Source organism: Thamnophis sirtalis, unplaced genomic scaffold (genome assembly GCF_051295495.1).
Source record: "Thamnophis sirtalis isolate CommonGarterSnake01/CBP01778 unplaced genomic scaffold, rThaSir2_p1.2 scaffold_12, whole genome shotgun sequence".
NCBI lineage: Eukaryota > Metazoa > Chordata > Lepidosauria > Squamata > Natricidae > Thamnophis > Thamnophis sirtalis.
Genome location: NW_028261392.1, coordinates 52,806,816 through 52,826,406, shown reverse-complemented (window position 1 = coordinate 52,826,406; position 19,591 = coordinate 52,806,816). Strand labels below are relative to the sequence as shown.

Here is a 19,591-nt window from a genome sequence, read left to right as displayed (position 1 = left end):
ATCTTTTTTGAGTTAAAAGGGGCTCTTTTTAATCACAGCTGTTACTCCTTTTGAAGATTTGTGCCATTTTGGAGATATTGTTATTGCTGAATGACAAGGAAGAGAGCTGCTGTGAAAAGCTAAAGGTAATGCTCTCCCTGTCAGTCATGTCTGACTCTAGGGCACAATGCTCATCTCCGTTTCTTGTCTGAAGGAGCCAGCATTATCCGAAGACTACTTTCATGGTCATGTGGCCAGCATGGTTATATGACAAAGGCACATAGAATGCTGTTACCTTCCCAACGAAGTGTTACCTATTAATCTATTTGCATTTGCATGTTTTTGAACTGCTAGGCAGGCAGGAACTCACCCTGTTGCATGGAGCTCAAGTCTCAAACCCAGTGTTGTGTTCCATTGGTTGCCAGCAGAGATAGCTGCAGAGTCAGATGTGGAGGAGGTAGAGGGAGACCCTGGGCCAGCTTTGGAGCCTTTGGAAGGCTTTGATAAGGAAACAGCATCCCCCAGGTGGAGAGGCAGCTGTCTTCAGGGCCTGAGCTGAGTGAGGGGGAGGAACAGATGTGGCCCATCCCAGATGCATGTATGGACAGAGAGGGGAGGGGTTTCTAACTGCTTTATCCTAACTGAATTGCACCGGAATCTTCAGATCCTGCTTCCTTTGTCCTGCAATCCCTTTCTTTCAATAAAAGGTTCCTTTTGAAAGGCTAATTGCTTCAAGAGTTGTACTTTCTTGAATGGAGAGGATGGGCAGGCCCTTACAAGGGATTTAGGAGTGGCCAGTTGTTGCAGACAAACATTAATTTCTAACCAATTTGGATTTCTTTGATAAACCCAGGTTTGTTAGGACTAATTACATTTGATATTTTGTTCATCCCTATGAATAAAGACTGTTACTGCCCTGTTTTAAAAAGGGGTTGTAAGTAAACATCTTATCACTACTTGCGAATGCTGGGTCAGAACATCCAGGCTGTCAGCTCTCCAGCTGACAAACTCAGCATCTTTAACCACTAAGCCATCATTGCTGCAGATGAGTTAAAATAAGTAAGCTTGGAGTATTTTTTAAAAAAAAAACTTTGATGGAGAAACATAAGGATCTAGAAAGTTGTGATTTTATTTTGTCATTTTTATGAATGTATCACTTTTACTTGGTGTTGGAAGGTGTATCACTCTTATTTGGTTTAGACCAGGGGTGTCAAACTGGATTTGAGGGCCTGATCAGCATTGGGAGGAAGAGACAGGATGGATGCCTTCTGCAGCATCCTGCCAGCCAAAATGAGGCACGGGGGATGAATGTGGGCCATCCTGCGCCCTGTTTTGGCTGCCAGAGGCTCTGCGGACTAGTCCTTTGCTATTTCCAGGCTGCCCCTATGGGCCAGATTTAAGCACCACGCAGGCCGCATCCAGCCTTGAGTTTGACACCCCTGCTTTAGACTTGTTGATGTCTGAAATCTTTCAACTTTAATGAATTTTGATTGGCCAGGAAATACCAGTTGATTTATAAAAGCCTGTTCTTTGACCACAAGAGGAAGCTAAAGAATAGAAGATGAAAATGAAGAACTATAGAAATCTTTAGAAAACCAAGCTATATTTGAAAAGTGATTAAATAAAACAATTCACTTTACAAATTATGATCTAAAGGTGTTACAAAAGAGGAATAAATTACTCAAGTAATTGGAAGAAAGATGAGTATCCCAGAGATGCAATTATGTATAGAAAGCTACCAAACTACTGTTGCTATTCCGCAAGTATTTGACAATGAAAAGGATTTAACTGAAATTTTGGAATATAAATCTGAAACTAATAATGCGTAGTATAATAACAATTTAAATACAAATCTTCCAGTTCAATGGAAAGAAAAGTTCTAAGTAAATCTACAATCCTCAGAACAAGTTTGGGACTACATGGATGCTAACAAGATTGAAATCTTCTGAGAAAAAGAAAAGTTTATATTTATTTGACAGATATTCCAAAGAAGAAGATGGTTTTATTCTATCAGGCAAAATTCGAGGTAGGGATTTAAACTTAATGAGTTAAATGGAGTTAGGATAGATTTTTACCAGTTTGATATATGTAATTGAAAGAAAGCTCCAGTGTATGATTTTTTGTTTATAAAGTGGGATTTAAAATGTTTTTTCTTATATATCATGCTTGAGAAATTCCTAATGTATGTAAAATATTATTGAAAGTGAATTTAAAAGTATGTACTGTAGATTAACAGGAAGTTTCAAAAAATATGTATTAGAATTGTTGACTTTAGAATTTGTTTTAAATAAAATTTTAGTTTCAAAAGAGAGATAAAAAGTTTTGTCTTTAAAGGCGAAAAACTTTGTGATACATCATGTGATATCACATCGAGGCTTTAAGGCTAAAGAATTTGAAATAGTATCGTGAATTTTGTTAATATAATCTATTGTAAGTTTATAGTCTATAAACATTAATAAATGTAAATAGAAATATATATTTTCTCACAACAAAGATAAAAGTAGAAATGCCAAAATTGACTCAAAGAAAAGAACACATCTAATTTTGTTTCCACTTGGAAACCACTTCTGGATTTTGTGCTTGAGATGGTAAAAATGAAACTTTAATTTGGGTTTTGCTGATTAGATATGTTTATTGTTATGGAAATGGCTAATATGTATTACAGTGTATAATAAAAAAAATAAGGCTGTAATGTTATTATTTTCTATTGTGATAAAAAGAGTTGGAATTCTTCCATTCCTCACCATTCAATCAGACCTGAGAAAGCTTCTTGGATCAGAAGTGAAACATTTTCAAGGAAAACAACAACGAAAAGTCCAGTTGCCTTTTGAAAAAGCACCTTTGGGACAACCATGACTTTGATGATTGAGAATCTCCTTAGAATCTAGACATACCTCCACATACCTGGTGTGTTTAATGGCCACAGGGACCACTGGTAGGTTTTATAGATAGAGAGGTATGCAAAAGATTTTGGGAGCAAAAATCAAATATGTGACTGAGAGGCTTTCTAAAATAATTAAGACCATAGATTATTATTCCTTTCTCCTCTTTCATGTGGTGAAAAATGATACAACAAAGAGCCTGCAAACAATGTCAAAGAACTTTGCATGAAAACCAAACAGATAAAAGCACAGTTGATGTTTTCATCTGTATCCAATGGAAGATCAACATCCAATGTGGGAGTGAAGGACTCTGAAAGGAAAGTTTGTTCAGTTATTTGTGCTTTGAAATTAATTGGCTCAAGGGATGGTGCCATCGAGAGAATTTTGGATTACGTACATGAAGAGCTTCAGCAGGGGATAAGCTACATTTTATAAGAATCAGGAAGAATGTGTTTGGAAAACAACTGGCAAAGTTCAGAGTGAGGAGAAGATCATTTGAGTCTATAGACTTTGTGGTCTTCAGTCTATTTTTCCATATCTAGCAATAGAAAAGAATAAATTATCTTTGGCAATCCATTGCTAATCTGATTCATTTTAAAGTAATTTTCCCAAATTTACTCAGTTCTCATTCTCCTTAATGTGCATTGCAGGATTACAAATTACACTTATGTTTCACATTTCCCAAATTCCTTAAAGATCAAGTGCGAGAGGTGTTTGAAATAGTTGCGTCCTAATTTTTATTTTTAATATTACGTTTATCCTAGAAGCAAAAAAGATATATCATTTTATATACTATGATAGCAGTATATAGTGAACAATGGCTAATATTGTGAGGCTGTGAGGAGTTAATAAAATTGGGAAGACATCACTTTTATTCCTTGCTCAGTCACAGAATCTACATTGTCCCATTGTGAGAAAGAAAACAGTTCTTTAGGATTAAAGACCACGCCTACCCAGGTTTCATGGCTCTCCGTGTTTTCTGTGGGAAATAGGCCTCTCTCTCTTCCTCTCATTTCTGTTTTTCTCTTTTTCCTCTCCCTTTCTCTTCTTTCTTTTCTTTTCTTTCTTCCTTTCTTTCCTTCCCTTTCCCTCTTTCTTTCTCATTAAACATGATAGCAAATCCAAAATAAAGTTATTAATTGTGGGACATTGCTTTGCTCCAATCTTTTCATAGTGAACTCTAAGTTGATAGAAGCTGGTAAGATTGCACTAACAGCAATAGCACATATATTTTGATTTCTTTTGAATTTGACAATATACTACATTATCCAAAATTATAAATAATCTTATTTTCAGATGCATTTTTCCCATCTTTGTGATTTTTTCATAAAAAATCAGACCTGCTTCCAATTTGTGCCTTCTGGCAAACTGGTTTTCTTGGCAAGAGATCTAGTTTGCCATTGCTTTCATCACAGGTCTGAGAAAGTTTCTTTCTTTCTTTCTCTTCCTTTCTTTCTCTTCCTTTCTCTCCCCATTCTCTCTAATGTTTCCCTCTTTTCCTCCTCTCATTCTCTCCCTCCAGCTCTTTCATTTCTATCCCCTTCTCTCTCTGATTTGTTTCCCTCTTTTCCTTCTTTCTCTCCCTCCAGTTCGCTTTCATTTCTCTCTCCCTCTACCCCTTCTCTCTCTCTGATGTGTTTTCCTCTTTTCCCTCTCTCATTGTCTCCCTCCAGCTCTTTCATTTCTCTTTTTTTCCCTTCCTCTTTTCTCACTCTCATCTTTTTCTTGCACGCACACTCGCATGCAAGCAAAACACTCTCCTGCGCTGGGATCATAGCGGCCGGAACAGCGACTCCTCTTCCCGCTGGGGAGCAGCAGCAACCAGCACTGGATGCAGGGAGGGAAGAGCTCCAGTTCTCCTGTGTAACGCAGGAGAGCCCTGCTGCCCCCTCATTCCCCTCCTTCCTGAGCCAACACGAAGGGGACCGCGCTGCACAGCCAGCTACTCACCTCATTGTGCACCGGTCGGTAGCCGGAGGACGAGTCGCTGTCCCACCGCCGTGAGGGCCCAGGAGGGTATTTTGTTTGCATGCGTGCATAAGGAAAGGATGAAAGCAAGAAAATGACTGGAGCTCTTCCTGGCGCTGAGTTGTCTGTGAAGGACGTGGAATCGTAAATAGCAGCCGAGAGGCTCGTGCCTTCTCGGGGCGGAGAGGAGATCGTGCAACTGGGTCAGCAGGGAGCCGCAGGTCAAAGAGCTGCATTGCATACAGCTCTCAGGCCGCAGGTTGCCGACACCTGCTTTAGGGGGGGACTGAGATGGGTTGGACAAACCTTTCTAGGCTCTGCCTTTATAACTCAATAGCCGATAACCCGGAGTTGCCCGGGTGCTTGTTTGTCTGACAGGGAGCCATTGGGAGGGCCCTTTCTTTCCCTACTCCCATGCCCACCATCCCTGCCCTCTCCCTTCCCCTCTCCCATGCGTTCCTCTCCTCCCCTCCTTCTATGATCCTGGCACTTTGCCCCAAATCCACAAGGGGGCGCCTTCTGCCAAGAGAAGGGAACATCAGGCGGTTCCCCATTATCACTCACTCTTCTTAACAGCTCAGGGATTCCAGAGTTATACTGGAACACACAGACATTGAGGGAGGGAGGGAGACTTACCCTCACAGTATTGGAAGGGGCTTTTCTTCCCTCTACTCCCTTGACCATTATCCATGCCCTCTCCCTTCCCCCACTCATGCGCTCCTCTTTCCTGCCGTCTACGAAACTGTCACAAAGTCATCTGTGTAGCACGTTTGGTTAAAATTGTTTGAGTCATACCAGAGTTATGCTGGAACACACACATACACACCCCAAGGGTGTGTTTTTTTCCCCAGAAAGTCATCTGTGTACCAAGTTTTTTTAAATTGCTTAAGACGTTCCCGAGTTATGCTGGAACTCACACACGCACACCCCGATGGGTGTTAGAGGTGTCTTACCGCCACAATATTTTTTTCCAGAGGGTAAGTCGTTTGTCTACCAAGCTTGGTTGAAATTGCTTGAGGCATTCCAGAGTTATGGTTGAACGCACACACACTCATACACACACACACACAGATGAGTGTTAAGGGTGTCTTACCCCCACAGTATTTTTTTCCAGAGTAAGTCATCTGTGTAGCAAGTTTGGTTAAAATTGATGGAGGTGTTCCAGAATTGTGTTGGAACACAGACACACCCCAGGTGTTTCTTACTCCCACAGTATTTATTTCCAGAGGGCAAGTCATCTGTGTACCAAGTTTGGTTGAAATTGCTCAAGGCGTTCCAGAATTGTGTTGGAACACAGACACACCCCAGGTGTATCTTACTCCCACAGTATTTATTTCCAGAGGGCAAGTCATCTGTGTACCAAGTTTGGTTGAAATTGCTCAAGGCGTTCCAGAGTTATACTGGAACACACACCCACACCCTGAGAGATGTCTTACCCACACAGTATTTTTTTTCCAGAGGGTAAGTAATTTGTGTACCAAATTTGGTTGAAATTGCTTGAGTCGTTCCAGAGTTGAACATGATAGATAGATAGATAGATAGATAGATAGATAGATAGATAGATAGATAGATAGATAGATAGATAGATAGATAGATGATAGATAGATAGATAGATGATAGATAGATATATACATACATACTCTTTTTTATTATATATACGTGTGTGTGTGTCTCTGTATAAAGACAGACTACCAAGAAGATAGATAAAAGATAAAGAAAAACTAGAGAAATAACAGTATTCTATACAGTAAGCATAAAGTATTTACTGTTTAAATTATGTAAACAACTGCCTAATTTATTTGTGTTATTTGCTTTTTTGATCGTCTCAAAAAGATTTTCCCACACTGAGGTGATTTCAGTCTGTACATTTTAAAATGTACAAGGAGATGCCTGGCAGGTTGTGGTGCTTGAAAAAAACCCAGGCTGTAGTCAGTAGTTGAGGACAGAAAGCAGATGTAGGAATGCTCAGTAAAACAAGAGATATATTTCATACTTCTGTCATATTTGGTTAGCACTTATTTTTAATTTTCAGTTTAATACACAATATGAAGAGTTATAGTATTTTCTGTTGGGACTCCAGAAAGCAGTACTTGTGTGTTCTGGGTAAAATAAACTGAATCAGAGTCTTGGTTCATTTCTCCTTGTTTTTGATCTCAGGCTGTTTACAGCTACACATCTGTTCCGAAGGCAATCAGTTTTTTGCATGTTCTTTCCGTTCATTATCTATTTCTATCCACACCCAGTAGAGCAGATTGCCTTTGTTTTGATGACTAAATGTTTTTAGCAACTAGAACTTCCGCAAAATCTCTGAAAAACCAACAGCCAACATGCTTTTTTTTTGTTTAATGGTGTGTGTGGTTTTTGCTTGGCAACAGGTCTTGCTATTGTGTGAATTTATTTCATTTGATCTATTTCTTGTCCTTAAACAGGAATTTGACTTTTCTTTCAGTGAACAGACTAGCCGATACCCTGTACACAGAGCTTCCTTTTTTCATTCACTCTGGAGTAAATAATGTGAAAGGCTTTGTAGCTTTGTAGGGACACATAACTAAGGCGGAATACCAACAAATAGCCCGAAATGGTAAAGATGAGGTCAGGAAAACTAAGGCTCAGAATGAACTAAACTTGCAACAAATGTCAAATGTATATTTAAACAGTTTCTTTCAACATATAAAAAAAAAAGTCAAGGAAACAATCAGTCCACTAATGAGGGAAGGAGGCAAGGAAGTAAAGGGCAGTAGAAAGAGCATGGATCTTCTTAATTCATTCTTTGCATGTGTCTTCACGCAAAAAGATAATACAGGCCAATTTACAAAAAACATAACCCTAAAATACAGACTAGGAATACAAATTAAAGTAAGAAAATGGTAAGAGAACACCTGCCTACTCTAGAGGAGTTCAACCACTGATGAATTACATCCCAGAGTTCTGTATAATTTTGTATTAATTTTGTTTTGCCTCTATTTTTAAAACATTTGATGAATTTATTAAGCAATTAATATTAGAGATGAAATTTAGATGCACGTTTATTTCAGTGAGCAAGTAAATGTGTTAAGCCGTTTATAAATGACATACTTATCTTTCTTAAGAACACAAATGAAGATTGTAGCAAATGGAGGTAAATCCAATTCCAAGATATTCAGTCAATAAAAGAATTAAAGAAAATACTTTTATTCAAACCAGGGCAGAGATATCTGAAAGCCAAAGACTCAGGAAAACCAAATGCTAAAATTCCAATCAGAAATGGCTTCACTTTGTTTTGTCTTTTGCATTTATTTTACAAGAATGGGAGCATCTCTTCACTGAATACTCTTGGTTGTTTAAATTAGAAAAACTGTACTGAATAGGAAAGAATTGTTTCTTTAATTCAGCACAATAGTTCTCATCTTAACTGGAGCCAACTACTTTCATATAATCTGGTTAACTTAAGTAAAATGAAAATGTCAGTAAATCTCATAATTGACGAATTGACATTTGGGCCATTTTGGATCCCATTGCTATTGCCACACACTTTTCAGTTTCAATAAAGTCAAACCCATATTAGCCTTACCAGAGGCCTAGACTTGCTAATTTGCAGATATAGGCATGGAAAAATATATTGACAAAAAGGAGCTAAAGATGCTAAGGGAGAGTCAGGTAAACTTGTTTTCTACTGCAAATTGTACCCACTGTAAAATATATAATATATATTGTACAGTAAATTAAACACCTTACTAATTCTGAGTAAAAATGAACAACCAGCCTCTCTCAGAATCTTTTAACACAAATATATAGCAATGTTCTGCAGATTTATGTATTTGGTTTCTGATTGTACAATCAGCCAATTGCTCCCCAATGGATTTCAGTTGGAATTGCAAATTTATAAATTCAAAATGCAAGTTTCACTGGATGCAATAAATATTCATTTCACATTTATATGTTAGTTCACTAAAAATAATTCTGAAGACACTTTTGGATATCCTTTCTTAAAGAACATTAGTAAATACGACATTTCCCAGGTGTTTATGTTCATTTTCTGATTCATTGGTATCTGCAAGCCTCTTTTGATTTAAGATTTTATTTGTAAGTTAGAAAAATAAGAATAAAAGGAAAGATCTAAAACAGGCTTTGATTTTTTTAAAAAACTTCCACACTTTCCTATGATGCCCCCCCAATGCTATTATTTCCTAGTTTCCACATGATTATATTTCTCAACTTATGTTAAACAGGAAACCCTCCATTCAATTATCATCCCCCTCTCCCCTTTTGAAGTCTTCATTATATTCACTTCTAGTGAAAAAACACAGTGTGGTTATTCTTATGAACTCCGCCTGGAATCAGCAAAATTCATCATTCCACTCCTAAGAAGGAAAAGATAACATATAAGCAAAACCAAAAAGAGCAAGACTTAGTCTACAACGCTACATGTAGCTCTCTAATCATGAAGCCTATTAATAGAAAAAGTGGGACTCACCTAAGTTTTATTTGAAAGTGTAGCTTTCAGCACCTCCACGGCCAAATCCTTAAAAAAAAACACTAATGTAAGCATTAAAGATTTTAATGGCACTTCTCCATTTTTCAGTCCAAGACAAGTGCTTGTCCTTCATTTTGAGATAAGGTATTTGGAGACCTAAGGTTTCTGTGTTACCTGATGAACCAGAAAAAAAAATCAGAAAAAAAATGCTAAATGCTAGCTAAGATCTTTTAGCTTCTGTTTCTTTCTTCTATACCAGGTCTGCCAAACCCGCGGCCTGCAGGCCAGATGTGTCACGCACTGGCTATGCCCATGCCCAGATTAGCGAAGGGGGGGAAAGTTGTGATACATCATGTGATGATACCGTGACAACGCAAGTTTGACACCCCTGTTCTATACCGTTCAGATATAGAGAAAAATATTTTTTTGTTTTGGGTAGGGTTATCTATAACCTGCTCTCTTCTGTAGTGATGACTTAAGAATGTATTTAAATAGACTGACGCTTCCGGTTAAATAAGACTATAACATTTATAGTTGGCAGCAAAAATGTAACAATATCCTTAACAAATGGAAGACTTCTATGACATTGTCTTAGTGAACATGCACTGAAGATAATCTGACACCTCACATTGGAAAAATCCTACTCTGCAGAAATTTGCCATACCTTTGGTGAAATTTCCTATTAGAAACATATAGAAACATGTTGGGGAATATTATTCCCCCAATCTGTTGTAAAACATGGATTGTTATCAAAACAAGCTTTCTGTTTGGCAAGCTTAATCCTAATCTAAGATGAATAGAATACATCAGTGTTGTTAATATTTGTCTGTTTTTCAAGAACTTCAGCCAAGTAGTTGAGAAAAATATGTTTAGTATAGCAAGATTTCCAGCGTCATACCAAACCACAATTCACATTTTAACTGAACAGGGAAATAAGGGGGAAAATTACTGGGCCTTATAGGATTTGGTAGCGTTCCCTTTCCAAGGTCATTAAGTTGATTCCAATTCTTAAGAAGAAAAACAGACATACTAGAATTTTGTCCCTTCCAGCTAATCTCTCTGATTTTTCATCTCTTTAAATCTCTTAAAAAGCCTTAAAATATCAGAGGTAATTGGGCAAAGGGCGGGAATGCAAAAGATTTACAGATCTTTCCCAGACTTCAGTTATGCTACTGACCCAGGGGGAATTTAGAACAGCTGCTGGCCTAGTTTAATATTTTTTTTCCCATGGTTTAGAAAAGAAAAATTAAGAAGTTAAAAAATAGTGACCATGAAAACTGCCAGACAGGGCTTTTGAACTGCTAGAAAGCTGGAGCATTTTACAATACAACATAGGATTGCCCAGTATATAATTTAATAGCTAGTTTTTACATAAAATCCCTTATATTTTATTTATGCTATTTTTATTTGGATTTATTTATGCTATTTTTTAAATCGCAAAAGTATTCCATCTAACCAAGATTTTTTATATTTCAATCCTAATGCCGTACACAGAATTTCGGAATGAATCATCTCTCAGATATGTTACAGTGACAATGCTTCAAATGTTATGGTTGAGTTCTCAATTCAAAATTTGTTTAGAAAAACATTATGTAAGGAAACATTTGTTACAAAATATATGTAGAAATGCACATGAAATAATATACGTATTGTTAAGCAGACTTTAACAAAACATTGAAAGTAAATGAGTCAATGGCAAAGAACAAATGTACTGTTATAAACTCATTTGTGGAAATTCTACTTGACTGGCCTTCTGATCCTTACAGGGCGGGGCATAACCTTTTCCTAGGGGGTCACAGCAACACTTGTAATAACAACACAAATAATTCATACACCATTCGAAAGCCCATCAAAAACTGAGTTTATTGACACGATTTAATAGTCAGTATGACCACCATTAGCCCTTCGAACAGCATTCAAACGAGGTGGATAAGAACACAACAAATCTTCAAACAGTTCCGTTCGATTTTCCAGATTTTTCAACACAGTTTCCAAATTCATTCTCAAAGTTTCAACCGAAACAAATTTAACATTTAATAGCTCATTCAATTCAGTTTTTTATGGGCTTTAAAATGAGGTGTCGCGGAAGTTGTAAACTGCTGTCGATCTTGCTGTGACCCCCTAGGAAAAGGTTATGCCCCGCCCTCTGGAAAATCGAACGGAACTGTTTGAAGATTTGTTGTGTTCTTATCCACCTCGTTTGAATGCTGTTCGAAGGGCTAATGGTGGTCATACTGACTATTAAATCGTGTCAATAAACTCAGTTTTTGATGGGCTTTCGAATGGTGTATGAATTATTTGTGTTGTTATTACAAGTGTTGCTGTGACCCCCTAGGAAAAGGTTATGCCCCGCCCTGTACTTCAGATGAGGCACACCAACAGTGAGACATTAGAATGATGCCAGATATAAATACTATGCATTTATTAATTTTTATGTATTTATTAATTTTTATGGTGTCCATCTCATTATCATACAACTTTGGGTGGCTATCTATAATAGGTGTGTGTGTGTGTGTGTGTGTGTGTGTGTGTGTGTAGATAGATAGGTAGGTTAGGTAGGTCGGTAGGTAGTTTATAGAATAAACTTGCTCTTACCTTTGGGTCCAAACAATGCAGCATAGCAGGGGTAGTTGCAATAAGGTTTCCCCTCATGCTGAAGAAATAAGAGAAATATCTCAAAGGCAACATAAACAAAATTATATATGATGGAGTCTATTTACATTTTTGTTCCATTACTTTCTCCTTCTGAGAACGGAGGCAGACACAAAGTCTTGTAGCTGCCAGTTTATTTCTCCCCAAAGTTAAGTAAGCAGGTACTAGGTACTTTGCAGTGGAAACAGATTAACATTAAGAGCTATAGGCCTGCTTTTGTCCCCATAGTTCCCTCTCACTTGGACAGACATCTCAAGTATGATATCTGTTGTCCAGCTTTTCTGCACAGATTTCCCCCCCCCCAAGCATCATTGGAGAACATGTCCATTTACAGAAGAACATATTCCCAAAAGTGGTATAGGAAAAGCCTATGCAGCATTCTTTTTGTCCTTTATATGGTTTGATAGCTAAAGATAAAAACAGGTAAACATTGAAAAGAACAGGAAAACAGTTACTAAAAGAACTAAGCTATGAGACAGTACAAAACTGTTCTTCAAGCCAAGAACATGCGTGTCTTCATGTAGTCCACTTACCTCTGCATGGCCACCTGCACTTAAGGTCTTCTTGCATTTTTCACACTTCAAACATGGCCGGTGCCAATCTTTCCCAAGGGAGGTGACTTTTTCAGCTATGATAATATTGGGGGGGGGGGAGAGGAAAGGAGAGATATTACTGTGGCGCAGAGGTGGGTTCCTACCAGTTCGCACCTATTCGGTAGAACCGGTTCATCAAATCTACCGAACCGGTTAGAAGAGGTTCCACCAGTGGACCAGAAAGCAGGCCACACCTACAGAAGAGTTTCCAAATTTTTTTAAAACCCACCACTGGTCCTTGGATATGATTATTCTACACTATCATGCTCATATTTATAAAACTCAGTTGCCTCTATGAAAGGTAAGGATGACTACTGCATTTGTGGTGCAATCAGAACATTGCATGTGTTGAAGTTGTTTTAACGCAAACCAAAGATTCCTTTTAAAAAACAAGTTTACATCATATTCTTATGCATGCCAGTGCTGTGTGTGAGGTAATTTAAGGTGGTTCTGACAAGTGTCGTCGGCATCTTCATATCCGGTCACATAGGTGGCAAGCCACTCCCACAAAGGAGGCCACACCCACAGAGTAGGTTCGAACAATTTTTGAAACCCACCACTGCTGTGGCTACTTTATCAAACACACAATATGCTTGCTTTTGAGCTGTTGCCTTCTATCATTGCTTTATTATCAGTCAGTGAATGCAGTCACCACCCCTTCTGCAGAAAGAACATTTTTAAAAATCCTTTTCTCATAGCCTCAATCCATCTTCTATTTCTGTAAATAACAAAACAAGTTATTTAGTTGCTAGCAAGATGATTGAGTATGTCCTGAAAGATGGAGCATACTGAGTGGGAGTTGTCTGGAAAGAATGAGTTAATAATAATCAAAACTCAGCTGGATGTTACATAGTGAGTAGGTAAAGAAAAAAAATATAGTTGGTGCTAGTTGGGAAATAATTCTGACTACTATAGAGAAGATGAATCTGAAGTAAGGCCTAGTGGTGAAACTCAAAAATTAGAATATCGTGCAAAAGTTCATTTATTTCAGTAATGCAACTTAAAAGGTGAAACTAATATATGAGATAAGACTCATTACATGCAAAGCAAGATAGTTCAAGCTGTGATTTGTCATAATTGTGATGATTATGGCATACAGCTCATGAAAACCCCAAATCCACCATCTCAGAAAATTAGAGTATTACATACAATCAATAAAACAAGGATTGGATATAGAACAATATATGACCTCTGAAAAATATAAGCATGCATATGTACTCAGTACTTGGTTTGGGCCCCTTTTGCAGCAATTACTGCCTCAATGCTGCGTGGCATGGAAGCTATCAGCCTGTGGCACTGCTGAGGTGTTATGGAAGACCAGGATGCTTCAATAGCGGCCTTCAGCTCTTCTGCATTGTTCGGTCTCATGTCTCTCATCTTTTTCTTGGCAATGTCCCATAGATTCTCTATGGGGTTCAGGTCAGACGAGTTTGCTGGCCAATCAAGCACAATAATCCAACTGTCATTGAACCAGGTTTTGGTGCTTTTGGCAGGGGGGGGGGGCAGCTGGAAAATGAAGTCAGCATCCCCATAAATCTTGTCTGCAAAAGGAAGCATGAAGTGCTCCAAAATCTCCTGGTAGACGGCTGCATTGACCCTGGTCTTAATGAAGCACAGTGGTCCAAAGTCCTCTTTTCTGATGAGAGCAACTTTTGCCAAAAGCACCAAAAACTGGTTCAATGACCGTGGGATTACTGTGCTTGATTGGCCTCTCCATTCTTTCTCCATACTCTGGGTCCTTGGTTTCCAAATGAAATGCAAAAGTTGCTCTCCTCAGAAAAGAGGACTTTGGACCACTTCATACTTTATACTTTTCAGAGGTCCTATATTGCTCTATGTACAATCGTTTTATTGATTGCATGTAATATTCTAATTTTCTGAGATGGTGGATTTGGGGTTTTCATGAGCTGTACGCCATAATCACCACAATTATGACAAATCATGGCTTGAACTATCTTGCTTTGCATGTAATGAGTCTTATCTCATATATTAGTTTCACCCTTTAAGTTGCATTACTGAAATAAATGAACTTTTGCACGATATTCTAATTTTTCGAGTTTCACCTATATAATCATAGAAGGACCATGCTCCAGAAAGAAAAAGACATTCTGAGATGTCTTGACCTTTAGAAGTGTTTGGAGAAGAAAAAAAATTATATGACATGAAAAAAGGGAGCAAGGTCAGAGAACAGATCACTTAACAGGTTATTTTCTGGAAGGTGCAACATCAATTGGATGACCAATTTATATATTTTGTGTGAAAGGAAATTCTGGAAGTGCTTAAACCATCCATGTAGAAAAACACTTTGGTTAGATTCTTTGAACAGTGTCTTTTAAAAATCTTGTTTATAATTCAGTTCTTCTTTTATTGCAGTAACATGACAACAGTTGCCATAGAGAAAATTGCTGGGTAAGACAAGGAAATGACTAAGTTGTTTATCTCAATTTTATCCAAGACTCTCCCAGTAATAAAAACAAAACAAAGGTAAAGCAAAACCTAGATTTTTAAAAATAATAAATACCCCAAAATTACTGCAGGAGAATCCCTGCTGGAATCTTGTATTTTAAAAAGAGATTTAAAAAAGGGTGGGGGTGAGAAAGGGAAAGGGAATGATACTGGTTTTTGAATTTTGAATGATTTAAGGATCATTTGAACGGTGGGAAAATGTCTCCTTTGGTTTTTCTGCAAATGCCTCAGGATTACAACCACTTTCTAGGATTCAAATATTCTCATTGCTTGAATATTAAGATAATTTTATTTCTAAACTATACGTACTATTGTGTGGACTAGACTGTTAATCTACTTCCATACTGCGGATGGAAGATTCTGAAAGCTGCCAAAGCATTGTTTATCTATTCCAAGCTAGTTTAAGACATGAACAACAACTTTGCTCTGAACAATGAAAAACATTTATATGTACTTTCACAGATTTCTAAAATATGCTTTCATAGGTGTCTGAACAGTTGTTTGACAGGCATTCATTTTCCTACGTATATTGAGAACTGATCATAGAATCATAGCACTGGAAGAAACCTTGGAAGTCTTCTACTCCAACTTCCTGCCCAAAGCAAGAGACCTTATTTCATCCTGGACAAATGACTGCCCAATATTTTCTTGAACAGAGGTCCCAAATCCTCGGACAGTGGACAGGGCCGTGGCCTGTTAGGAACTGGACTGCTGAAACAGCAGGCGAGCACACAAAGCTTCATTTGCGTATGCACAGGATTTAGGTTGCACGTGTGAAACCATTCTCTCCTTCTACCACTGAAGCTGCTGCCACCACAGGTCCGTGGAATCAAAAAGGTTGGGGGGGGGGCCTCTGTTCTTGAAGACTTCAAGCAATGGCACACCCACAGCTCTGGAAGGTAAACTCTTTCATAGATTATTTGTTCTTACTGTCAGGACATTTCTCCTTAGTTCCATATATATATACTATGTATGCTTTCAATTGAATCTGCACTGTACAGCAGACAGCTTAACACGGTAACATGAGCCCAGTTCAGCAAAATACTTTTGGATCATAATGGTACACTAGCACAACCATTTGATGATCCAAATAACAGTAATATTTATATAGCCTTGAATGTCTGGAAAAAGAATTAGATTATTTTTGTAGATTATTAATAATTAGATTATTTCTTTTCTTTACATATGGGTACTTCTGCATTTTACCATACTGCAGATCTGTTTAAATTTTCTTACAAAGATTAAACAAAATACTTAACAATAAAAATGTCCAGCTTTTTCCATTGTGACAAGGGTGGTCTTTAAAACTTTCTATGCCTAGTATTTTAAAAGAAAACAATTAGGTAGTATGGACTGAACTAAATCAGTTCAGGAAGGCACTGCAGCCATTAGTCATGGCCTACAGTGTCCAGGGAGAATTGCCCATTCTATGTTTGCTATTAACTTCATTTGGGAACCCTTTGGGTTCATTTTAAGCATTTTATTTACTTTTATTTTATCTTCTTCAGTTGCATGTATTCCTCCCACTTAATTATGTTTACATATTTTTATAACAAGAATTGTATTGCTGAATGTTTACTTAAGATAAACATAACATATAACTAAGAGGTTGAAATCAAAAGCTATTGTGGACAAAAGGTAGCATTAGTTTACTGTTCTATGACAGCAAATAAGTTTGAACAGCTATTACTCATTTCTGTTCAAAAGGCCCCATTATGTGCAAAGGAAAACAAACAGCAACTTTTCTAAGAAGTGCTGTGGCAGAAGATAGACAGACAGACAGACAATATTTTATGGGCTTTGACATATTCAAAGCTAACTCTCTTACGTTCTAAAACTGTACTTGGCACTAAAGAAATACACCAGGATAAAATCTCAAGGTTCCTCATATCATATTAAATTGTATCACCAATTTGATATTGCAATGTCTTCCAAGATGCATGCTGTAGCTCTGAATAATGTACAGTAAAAACAGGTTGCAACAAACTCATTGGATTCCCTCACATAACACCCATGAAATATTGCCATGGACCTGTACAAACTTGATGCGTTGCTTGGCTTGGACAGCATGCTAAGGCTAAGTAAGATTTGTAAATAATTTACTATCTAGTGTGTACAGATTGCATTTAACTCTGAAGAATAATCTACAAACAATAAAAATCTAGATTAATACAGTGTCAAGCCATATATCATAAATATCACAGATTTGCCTAAGGCATGAACTGAGCCACACACATATACACTTTTCAATTTGAAAAGCTGGATAAATTATTTACCTTGATCTTTTTATATTTCTGGTTGCCTACTTTACAGTATTGCATTGTGTATGTAAACTAATTAAGTAATTAATTCTTGGTGTTTAGAACAGTGTTTCTCAACCTTGGCTGTGCTGGCTGGGGGATTCTGGGAGTTGAAGTCCCCAGGACTTAAAGTCGCCAAGGTTGAGAAACACTGGTTTAGAATCTAGGATATTCCATCTATTATGAAATCTACAAGATTCACTTCCTTATTCTAAATTGTTGGCATGAAAAGTCTCTGAACTTTAATATTATATCCCCGTTAAAATACTTGTTTCTCCCTTCTCCTACTGGTAAAAATTAAAGACACTAGGAATTTATAATTCATGTGATAGCAATTGGCAACTAGCATTTCTTATTTCTTGTCTTTTTGTCTTTCTCAGGCCTAACTTTCCTGCACATAGGTTCCACAAGTATATGTTCTCCAAGAGATGTCTCCGAGAACAGTTGATTGTGCTATTTTAATATTGTTTCTTATTGGCTTCAAGCAAATTTTATATCATTTAGCCACTCTATCAGAAATACTGGAAAATATATTTATAAAGTGGTAGTCAAGCATTAACCACGATATACTTCATTTTTTTATAACAGGTATATAGCTCCAACTGGACTTTAGATCCAATCAAAGGCACTTTCCAACCCTCAAATATGGCTTTTTAGATAGCCTGAAATTTATTTTTATAACCCTCTACGATATCCCAAAGTCTGGCACTTTTCACATTAATTGAGACAACAACTCTCATGATGCTCAGCCAGCAAGACAACACTGAGACTTCTTTTAGGTCTTTTAGGAGAATCTAGAAACACACAAAGCAGTTTAAAATAAATTGAGTACCATTCTCTTACTCCACACTTCCTCTCTCCTCCTGCAACAGGCTATAATCTCCACCCCTCCCATTTTTTCATTTGACACTCTCGTTTCCGCTTTAAGGTATGAGAAGCTTTATATTAAAATATATTTTATTCTTTATACTGTTTCCATTTTCTATTAAAATATTAAGAGATTCCACAATGGTCTGAGAATCAGTGTCTCCACTAAATACCGTAACTGAGAGTCAAGCTGAAACTAAATTAATCAAGTAAAAATAGCAAACGGAAAATATTTTACCCAAATTTCCTCAAGCCTCCAAATTACCCAGACCGAATCCACATATCAAAGGATAAGGTCTACAAACACAATTAGAGTTAATTAAATTAGGTCTCCCAACAGAACTGCATATTCCCAAGAATAAACATCATAGATATACCTACACACACACACACACTCAAGTGTCACCCTAGAATCAGCACTTCCACACCCAGGACAAGCTCCCTATTAGACTGGGTTGCTGTGCCCCATTTCTCTGGACTTCCCCTAAAGGCAAACGGTTTGCTTTTAGGAATAAATATTTCTTCTTTCCTCACAACTGTCTGGATCTCATTTTTATTTATTCTTGTGCAACCTCCGCTGGAGTTGGAACATCAAATTATTATTCTAAGAAAGGAAAGACATTTTTTAAAGTTCTAGAAGTGCAAAGTATGGAATCTAGGACTGGTATACTAAAATCGTTTAGTGGCGCGTGCAAATGTGTGAGACAATAATTCTCAATGCACTGAGATGCACCAAAAAGTTAGGATCAGATTACAACAACAACAAAAAAACTATAGAGAAATCGAGAAAAACATAGTAAAAGTTAAAGCCGGTGCCCTTTTCCTAATCGAAATTGCGTCTCCCAAATTCTCTATGCTGTACAGAAGACCTCGAGCTCAGATACTACAGCGAGCTCCCAGGATCTGGGGCGCTCTTCTAGCGCGCCAAATTCTCTCTACTTCGAGATTAGCCATTACCAGCCCCGGGAATCTCTGTTCTGAATCAGCCTTGATTCAGACGCAACGCCTGCTGCGGGGAAGACCTTATATTTTAGTCTCTCAGATGCTTTTCGGAATTGGTTCCGATAGTTGGTCCCTTCTTTGCTTTCTCCATCCCGGCTGCATCTGTCCTGAAGTGAGGAAGGGGCAGTAGTTCTCCCTTACCGAAATAGACCTCCTTCTGACAACTAGGACACTTGGGCATGGCGTCGGCGAAGGCGCAATCGATCCGCAGTGCAACAAGGCAGCAAGTGAGGCTTCCGGCAGAAAATATCTCGCTTTATCGCCTCCGGCCACGCCCGCGAGGGCAGTAGAACTGGAAGGGAGGACCGCGCTTTCGGAGCAGCAGCAATCTGCAGTTTTAGACGCGACCGTCAAAATTAAGGCCCGGGAGGGTAGATGGCATGGTGGAGATGCTTTAGGAAAGGAAGGCCTCCTAAAGCGGAGGGAAGG

General features: G+C 37.9%; 1 protein-coding gene across 1 annotated transcript; it reads right to left on the bottom strand.

Annotated features, from left to right (window-relative positions):
* Positions 1-6,900: 6,900 nt before the first annotated feature.
* CRIP1 (cysteine rich protein 1) lies at positions 6,901-19,454 on the bottom strand. The gene is made up of 5 exons (XM_014071974.2): positions 19,304-19,454; positions 12,468-12,562; positions 11,878-11,935; positions 9,283-9,330; positions 6,901-9,169 (listed from the first exon to the last, which is right to left on the bottom strand). The coding sequence occupies exons 1-4, from the start codon at positions 19,341-19,343 to the stop codon at positions 9,290-9,292; spliced, it is 234 nt and encodes a 77-aa protein (XP_013927449.1). The 5' UTR covers positions 19,344-19,454; the 3' UTR covers positions 6,901-9,169; positions 9,283-9,289.
* Positions 19,455-19,591: the final 137 nt, after the last annotated feature.

Bases quoted from the DNA above. Each gene is read 5' to 3' on its own strand.
- CRIP1 (XM_014071974.2), bottom strand. From the start codon at position 19,343: ATGCCCAAGTGTCCTAGTTGTCAGAAGGAGGTCTATTTCG. The intron at 12,563-19,303 runs GTAAGGGAGAAC...ATATTATCATAG, and splicing joins TCAGAAGGAGGTCTATTTCG to CTGAAAAAGTCACCTCCCTT. The intron at 11,936-12,467 runs GTAAGTGGACTA...TTATTTCTTCAG, and splicing joins GTGCAGGTGGCCATGCAGAG to CATGAGGGGAAACCTTATTG.